Genomic DNA, 9,142 nt, shown 5'->3' with positions numbered 1-9,142 from the left:
TTATTTGATTAACTGTGTGGAGATCATTCATTCACCATTGTTATCTCATTTTTGCATTTAGAGGCTTTTGCATCTGAACTCTTCATATCTTTCCGAAGTACTCTTTCTCAAAGTGCACATAGTGTTTAAGCAGACAGACCTACATGGCATCATTAAATAAGGAACCTTGAAGTGTAGTGAAACTTCTATTTATGTGTACTTCTGTTGTGATTTAGTATAGCAACACTACTCCACTGATTTACGTTAATTGTGTTATGCATGTGTAGGAAATATTCATATCAGCAAATAAAATAAAATACAACAGGAATCTTTTAAGTTGACACCAAATACCATTTATTAGGGCTTTACAAAGACTACAAAATCCTCCAGATGATTTAAATTGTGGTCTCTTTATATTTACATGATATGTTACTTACAAATGTACAAAATATAAAACATTTAAGGACAAATGTTCCACCAAATAATAAAATCAAAGGAAATAAAATATTTTCATAGTACTAAATGCTATGTTCTCACCGAGATGTACTTGCAATAAAAAAGGAAGTCAATAGAATATAATGTTTAGTACCCACGGAAATCATCACAGGTTTAGGTGTGAAACTTTTTTTTTTTTTTGGACAATTGGGCAGTCAAGACTGAGGTACATGATGTTTGACATTATATAGCACAATTATAAAAGTCTTGTTTGCATTTGAGAGGATATTTTATTTGGCAAACGGTTTAGCAGACAGACTTGTGAAGCTCCGCTAATAATGACCAAATTCCAATAACAAAAAACATTTGGAGATTGTGCCTATGGGACAAACAAGACCACTGGTTGTTGAGGACATTAACTGCTTGCTCTGGCGGCCTACCCGTTGAGCACCAAGAGAAGGATTGTCCTGAGGTTGTGTAACCGGCAATGAATGCTCTGAGGTTGGTTTTGATGGTCAATAGCACCCAATGTTTGCTGAGAATCCCTCTTTCAGTGATTAACGGCAGTAGGTTCAAGATGAACCCTCCAAAAATGTCAAAGAAAATGGCAACAAAACCCAGAACCCAGCTACACACGTGACAGCGTGACATGTCATTTAAAGGGTAAAAAAAGAAACAATGTCACTGTTCTGTGTATGTCTGAGATTGTACCATAGGGACTTTGAAGGTAAACTTGTAAAGATGCATGAGAGTACTAGATTTTCTTTAGGTGTCTTGGCAAACTAGTTTTAGTTCTGAAAACAGTGAGTCATTTATCTGTTATTGAGCTCCGATAGGTTTACCATACGTTTATGGAGACACTACAAACACTTGTCTCTGTACACGTTGCAGCTTTGTAAAGGCAAAACAACCAGTCATCACAAGACATACAACAGTTTCTGACAATGTGTTGGTTTGCTTTTCTAATGATTCTTCTTTTTTTTCTCAGTTTGCAAAATACAATAATTCTCAGTAAGCAGAGTAGAACATCAACCTTGCGGATGTTTCTTGGATTAACTGTGCAAGACTTTTATTTACAAATACCCTCCCCCGATAAACTGTGCAAAAACTATAATCCCACATAACTTTTTTTTTTTTTAAAAATAAAAAAGGATAAATTAAATTAAAATGCTTTTTTTTTCTCATTATTTTGATCCACATGCTTACATAGCATGTAGAAGTAAAGGTCAATTTCCTACTTACATATATAGCAAACTGAAAACAACATGCTTGTCAGGCTATCTCAATCACGAGGTTGGATTGTGCTCATGTTGGTTCAAGTGTTTCCCAGGTCAACTGGGTGACAAAATAAAAAATATCACATCTCTTCATGGCAAACTCTCAAAGTGGTCTACTCTACCTGTGTGTTCAATACGCACACATTCACTGAAAGGTTTTCGCCTTCCGATATGAAAAATAAAACTGAACGTGGCCTTTCACAAACTCAGAGACACTATTTGTGACTCCACCCTGAACTCAAGATAAAAAATACTTATTAAAAAAAGCATTGACAACTACATACAAGGTGTCATCAGATCCTCTTTGGATGGCATTTGAGAGACTCAAGGTCAGAAGAGCGCTTCAAATTTGATTCCGAGCTGAGCACATTTAAGGCAGCGAGAAAGCACCGGTTTTAGCTTTGTCCCCTTCTCGTTCTGTCCCTCAGGTGAAAGTAGGGATTTCTTACTTTCTCTCGTTTTTTTTGTTTCTCTTTCTTGACCCGCTCGAGCAGCAGACGGTTGGTACAATTGCTGCTTGTTCAGGAGGTCAAGGACGATGAACCACAAAAAAGTGTGAAACGCGTGATTCAAGTGCATAAATGACTAACCAAACATACACATTGAGAACCAATGCTATGCGTTTTGCGTATGGTTTCCATATCCAACTGTATTTCACTGCACAGTCAAAAGCAAGGTAACAGGAAGTGGAGGTGGGTGGGGTGGAGAGGACATCCCCTCCGATTCTGAACCGGGGCAAGATTGTGACACACATTACTAGGTCAAAAAAATGAATTTCCATTACAGTGTCTTCTCAGATCATGACTTCTGACCCCTCCCCCACCCGATGCCATTGGTTGGCAGTGAATTGAGTGGCATGTTTTTTTTTTCATTGTTGTTTGTTGTTTTTGTTTGTTTGCTGTTGTTGTTTGTGTTTCAAAAGACCCTTGTTTCACAGTAGTAGTTCTACCACAGTCCCTCTTGTGCTTCCTTTGGCGATGCTGCTTGCTTGTGCGTGCGGCAAGTAAACCACACGTTTGAGCACAGCGCCAGTGTTGCGTGGCTCCTCGTAAATCACGTTTTTTGTCGGGAAGGTGGTGTGTGTCGGCGGCGGCGAACATGCATCCGAGTTGGAGTGTGTGTGAAGATCTCGGCAGAGATGGTGGCGGGGGGAGAAAGACTCGGCCCACTGTAAACATCAGTGTGAAACAGTATAAGCCTGCTGGACCACCATGGCAGTCACAGGAGCTCAGGAGGGAAAAAAACACCTGTTCAGCTCTAGCTCGCGACTACTGGGGCACAGGTCCAAGCAATCACCCTCTAAGTGGCTGATGTTGCAGAGGTTTGGAGCAGCCGAGGACGTGTGTGTATGTGTTTGTGTGTGTGTGTGTGTGTGTGTGTGTGTGTGTGTGTCAGCATGTGTGTCATGCTCAGGCCACAGAGGAAAAGAAAGAGAAACTGTGTGTGATCCTTAGACTTAGCTGATCAACACTCCTGCCATACAAACAACTGACGACATGTCATTGGTGGACACAACAACGCCCTCCTCATACACACACACACACACACACACACACACACTGTCTCACACAGACGCTCAACACATACAATCAGAGCTTTCTTCCCTGGCGTGGGGGGACAGCTAACAGAAATGTTGGGTTAGGGTGGTTTGGGCCAGAGTGCAGGTCAGTCTAGCTCAGCTCTGAGGCATCCCAGGGGCAGCTGCCCAGTTCTCGCTCTCTCTCCCTCTCCCTCGGTCGTCTCTCTCTCTCTCTGACTGGACGCGTCCTCATCTCCTGTGGGCTTCCCAGTAGTCTACAGCGCCGACTCCAGCGATGAGTCCAGGAGGTCGTCATGGTGACTGGCGCTGTCGCTGTCACAGCTCTGTGCGCTCGAGTAGTTGGCGGCCTCCTGCAGTCTCATGAGCATGTTCATCTGAAATGTTGATACACACACACACACACATACACACAGTTAATACACACTCAGCTCAAACTGTTTTCCTGGAGGAGTGGAATCTGACAGGATAACAACATATTCCAGAAATAAAACCAACTCCAAGAGTTACCAGACAGCTCAAAGGACCGTATGTACAAAAGAGAGAAAAGTACATTTAACATAATATACATCTCAACTCGGCTATAATAGCCAAAAGTACACTTTTAGAAAAATGTATAGACTTAAGGGTGGACAAGACCACAATTATATCAGTTGAAGCCTCATCACTTTGTATTTATCACTTGCCCATTCAATTTAGCTTGTTGCAAACAGGATTCGTCTGTAGCTGATTTCCCTATTGTAATTCCCCATCTAATCACGTCCCTTACAAATCAGTCGGGTGACAGAAAGCTTTTCAGAAATGGCCTCTGTGCTGTTGGTGGTTTGCTTGGCTGTCTACTGTGGCTCAGCCTCCCTGTGGTTTGGATACAGAGAGAGCAGAGAGAAGCCCACGGACTAAAAAGGCTATTCCTTTTCACCTCCTGCTACCGCACAGGTTATCTCGCTCGCCCGCTGACCGACAGGAAGTAGAGTGAAGTCGGCCAAATAATGAGGATAGGTCCAGGATAGCGTTTGTTTGTTGTTTGTTTATGTTTTTTAACCCTCTATTCCTTGGCTCTTTGTGTCAACAGTGGGAGACCTCCTGCTGACAGGCCATCAATTAAAGCCCATTAGAGATGGACAGATCGGCCCAGAGCCAGCACTTCTGGATGAAACAAGGAAAGAGGATCTTTGTTTTTAAAATCCGTGGATGAAATTAATTGCAAACCAGCAGGAGGACAGGATCAGAAATCTCACTTGGTGGTGGTGCTTACGCTTGTTTATAGTTGTTTACGCCTGAGGGTATTTGTTTATTTTCTTGTGAGGGAAAATATATTATGTGGCCTATTTGGTGTCCACACTGAGATGAAATACTCTGGCATTTGCGGATAGAAAAACACTAGGCCTCTGAAAGTGAAAAACAACAACTCCATATCATTCTGTGCTAAGCATATAAATTTGAAAATTGATTCATGTCCTGTTTGTCTTGATATGATTACATTTCTCTATGGGCTTTGCATTGTTAAGCACCTTGTCTTGCAACACTGCACAAAAATGCGCTATTTAAATAAAGATTGATTCGATTTGACTTTGATCTGGGTTTGCATAATATCCAAATCAAATAGCTCAGTGCAACGATGGCACACGGATATATACGGATGCAACTTCTTGAATTTTGTCCTCAACAATTCCAAGAGATGCAATAAAAGTGCGGTGCATATCCGATTCCTTACCAGGGGGTCCCCCTCGGTGTCGCTCTGGGAGACCTGCTTGGAGGACGCGCCCTCCTTGGAGGAGGTGTAGCCATCGTAGCCCACGTCCTCTGGACGCAGCTGCAACAGGGACTGGCAGTCGTGCTGCATGGACGCCGAGCTCCAGGGATACGTGTCGTTCACCCACTTGGTCGGGTCCTCCCACGCCGCCCGCTTCCCGTACAGCTGGGGTGAGACGGACGGAAGATAACGCTCTGGTCAGCCATTATACACCAGCAAGCTAGTTAAGCATTCATGCTCATTCATGTTCATTTCAATATAGGCATGCGTACATGCAGACAGGGCAGCTAAACTTAGTCTCAAAGACAACAGTGTGACACATCTGACTGGGAAAGCGCATTTGAACACTAATGGCTAAGCAGCACAATCATGTTGAAGAATTTAAAACGGATTTGACTACCTGATAAAACACATCAGAGGAAGAGTTGATACTAACTGGAGACATACTGCATATCTGACATAGCTTTATGTATTTTTGGGCATTACCATTACTCAATCAATCAATAAGCAATTAAACACATTACTGTCGCATGAGTAAGTACACTTACATTTGCCAAAGGCACTTTTAAGATACATGCAGTACTCTCTCCATCATTACACAGCATGTCTCTGTTTCACTTTAATGACCCTGACTTGATTGCGCAATGCTGGGCTCCAGTTCTGTAAGGCAGGGATCACACTGACCAGCGGCAAGTGGCAGGTTTCCTATTGTTCTCTATCGTTTGGCTTTGAACAAGCTGAGCGTTGAACTTGGTTCAGCTTTCAAAGCACAACGCGAGCATATTCAATTGTTAGTTAAGGCAAACCGTTTGTGTTACCATAGGAACAAGATAGAACTTATTATGGTCAGAGTGTTGCGTTACCGCTGCCTCTTGCCGCTGGCCAATGTGATCCCCGCCTAACTCCCAGGGACCTGCTAGATCACCTACCTGGAGTCCCTCCCTTACAGCCTCCAGCAGGTAGGGCACCAGGGAGTAGTTCCACAGGTCAGTGAACCACACCCGCGAGCCGTCCACATCCATTGGGCAGGACAGGAACAGACGTGGGCCTGATGAAAGTAAATCACATTACATTACACACAGAGCGATTTGTTTAAGGGTGGTATTTGTAATAGTGTCAAAAATGGAATTGAAGAGTGTAGGATTTAGACTTTAGGTTCCTTTGAAAGAGTGTTTTTAATGCATCTGAAAACAGAGATTGACTGATGTCAATCAGCCGTGGCCTACTGGTTAGCGCTTCGGACTTGTAACCGGAGGGTTCCCGGTTCGAACCCCGACCAGTAGGCACGGCTGAAGTACCCTTGAGCAAGGCACCTAACCCCTCACTGCTCCCTGAGCGCCGCTGTTGTAGGCAGCTCACTGCGCCGGGATTAGTGTGTGCTTCACCTCACTGTGTGCTGAGTGTGTTTCACTAATTCACAGATTGGGATAAATGCAGAGGCCAAATTTCCCTCACGGGATCAAAAGAGTATATATACTTATATAATGCTAGTCCGTTTTGAGTTTTTTGACAAACCAGATGAAATAACAGAAAATGGACTGAGCAGGATGATACATTATTTATAATATATATTATACAACAGATGGATTGCAAGAACACCATGGATATATATAACCTGAGTATGTGTGTTTGTGTGTGTGTGTGTATGTGTGTGGGTGTATAATCTCACCGATGGTGACATCAGAGGAGCTGTGTGCTTCAAGGAAGCTGTTTAGGTGATGCCAGGTCTTGGGAATCCAGTCGATGATCTTGATGAGGTCATTGCTGCGCATGTTCTTGCCGATCTCAGTCTCGATGAGCTTCCTCCTCAGGAAGCGGCCCAGAAAGCCTTTCACCGGCTCAGTGTGGTTGGCACACAGCACCCACCTGCACACCATGGGCACACCGTTCATGTGGGCATGCCAATTTGAGTACAAACTAGACAAATGTATTCGTAGGTAGCTTTCCTGGTGCAGGTAGCTACACTCATGGCTACACTCATTATATATTCCTTTCAAAACCATCCTAGGTCTTTGGATTATTTTCTGTTGACCCAGTGGGCAAGTTGGACACCTGCTCTGAATGACAAATTAGCTATACTTTTATTTACTATTGTGAGATATTTTAACAAACTGTTAAAATTAAGCAAATGCATTCAGTTTCTTAGTAACTCCTGTCATTTACTTGTCCGAGGGTATTTTCTTTTTCTCCCAAATCAAGTTGTGTGTACTACCATCAACGAGCTCCCCCTTGTGGTAGAACACTGTCATAGCAAATACTACATGTGCACTACAGTCTCTATTTCAGCTTTTTAAATTATGTTTATCTACAGCTGGTTTTAGTTATGTTACTGAGACAACCCATATTACTATCACAAACTATTAAATGAAATCCTGTACCTAAAGTTGTGATGAAGTTCCAGATTGGGAGACGAAGACACACCCTGATTCATGGTTCCAATAACATAGGGGCTATAACAAACACATAAAAAGAGAGAGGGAGGGAGGGAGGGAGGAGGAGGAGAGAGAGAGGGTAGAGGGAGAGAGAGAGGGATGGAGTGAGAGAGGGAGGGGAGAGACAGAGAGAGAGAAAGAGAATTAGACATGTCACATGTAACATTGTAAACAAAATTAAACAGTACATTACCCTCTGAGTGCAATCACACCCAGACACACTAAATGGTTTCTCTTTGCTATACTTAACATACAAAATGCATTAACTTATGGTTCCGTATAATGAAGTTTTTAACACATATCATCAAACACAACATCACAGCCATCATCATCATTATCATCATTATATGCACCGGGAGAGTGCACAGCTCATGCCAGCATCCCCAGCGGAGCATAGCAGGAGGGCCTCTCACCATGTGTGGTACTTGCAGTTGAGGAAGCCGTTGAAGATGTCGCTGAGGGAGCCGATGTGGTGCAGGTTGTCCAGGATGACCACTGTGGGCAGTTCCATGTCCGTCTCCTCCAAGTTGCACTGCTCCGCCAGTGTGCACAGGTACTGCCTCAAGTCCTGCGAACATGAGCACGCACACGCACGCACAGAGACACACACACACATACACATACACACACACACACACACACACACACACACACACACACACACACACACACACACACACACACACACACACACATAAACACACACACTTATAAACAACAAGACATGAAACCATTGTGCAATTGAGAATTCTGACTGCGGTATCCAATGCTGTGACATACTGTAGCAGTCATAGATCAAAGCGCTACATAGACAAAGAAAAGAAACCCTAGCAAAACTGTAATGATTAAATAATACACTTACAAACCCAATTAACACCCAGCACTGAACCCTTAACAAACACCATATAAAAAAACCTTTCATCTCAACTTTCTCCGTACCTTGCTGGACTTCTGGTCCACGTTGAAACTGGCCACGGTGGTCTCAGACACCTCCATGCCTGACTGCGTGACGATGAACTCAGCCAACTTGCTGGCCAGGAAGGACTTGCCGGTGCCGCTGGGGCCGGACAGGATGATGCGCCGGTGCTCCATCAGCAGGTTCAGGTAGCGCTGGATGATAGGCTTGGGGATGAGCGTGTCAAACACCAACCCGTCGATGCTGTTCTCCTTCATGCCTGCAGGGGGCAGACAATGAAAGAGGAGAGGAGAGGAAAAGAGACACGTGAGCATGAAATGAGAAGAAGAAGAAGCTTCAAGAGGAGATGGGAGCAGGACGGACTGCCTGGGAGATTTTATGATCTGAGTGAAAATATTTTTTGTTTCACATCTACAGTTTCAAAAGATTACATAAATTATATCATCACAACAAAGATAAAAAGCAAAGCAACAAAAACAACAAAAGCTCACGTAAACTGAGCCACAAACAAAGTAAATAAAAACCCAAACATGGCTGTCGGTCAGCAAAGGATGACTAGCGCTCCCCGATGGGGCCGCCTCACCTTTGAGGTTGACGGTGATGACGTTGTTGTCGCCCACCAGGTATCCGCAGGGGAGCAGCTCGGGCACCTCTGAGGCCTGGCCTCGCACCACGTCCCCCATCCGGTAGCACATGATGCTCTCTGAGGTCAGTCCCAGGCTGGTCGCGGGGTCCACGCGGAACACATACTCCTGGGAACGCAAGCAGGAGACAGCCACCTTGTCAAAACTGACACTGCATTCATTCCTTAAG

At 44.0% G+C, this 9,142-nt stretch overlaps 1 protein-coding gene across 1 annotated transcript in view; it reads right to left on the bottom strand.

Moving 5' to 3' along the window:
• Positions 1-307: 307 nt before the first annotated feature.
• nav3 (neuron navigator 3) overlaps positions 308-9,142 on the bottom strand; it is a 165,656-nt gene continuing 156,821 nt past the window's right edge. Inside the window, 8 exon segments of the mRNA XM_042078849.1 lie at positions 308-3,605; positions 4,943-5,146; positions 5,911-6,029; positions 6,651-6,847; positions 7,360-7,431; positions 7,827-7,981; positions 8,353-8,588; positions 8,913-9,081. Of these exon segments, the coding sequence (XP_041934783.1) occupies positions 3,486-3,605; positions 4,943-5,146; positions 5,911-6,029; positions 6,651-6,847; positions 7,360-7,431; positions 7,827-7,981; positions 8,353-8,588; positions 8,913-9,081 (1,272 nt within the window). The 3' untranslated portion in view covers positions 308-3,485.

The sequence above is a fragment of the Alosa sapidissima genome, chromosome 22 (genome assembly GCF_018492685.1).
Source record: "Alosa sapidissima isolate fAloSap1 chromosome 22, fAloSap1.pri, whole genome shotgun sequence".
NCBI lineage: Eukaryota > Metazoa > Chordata > Actinopteri > Clupeiformes > Clupeidae > Alosa > Alosa sapidissima.
The sequence above is the reverse complement of the archived record's forward strand: the minus strand, read 5'-3'. Positions and strand labels throughout refer to the sequence as shown.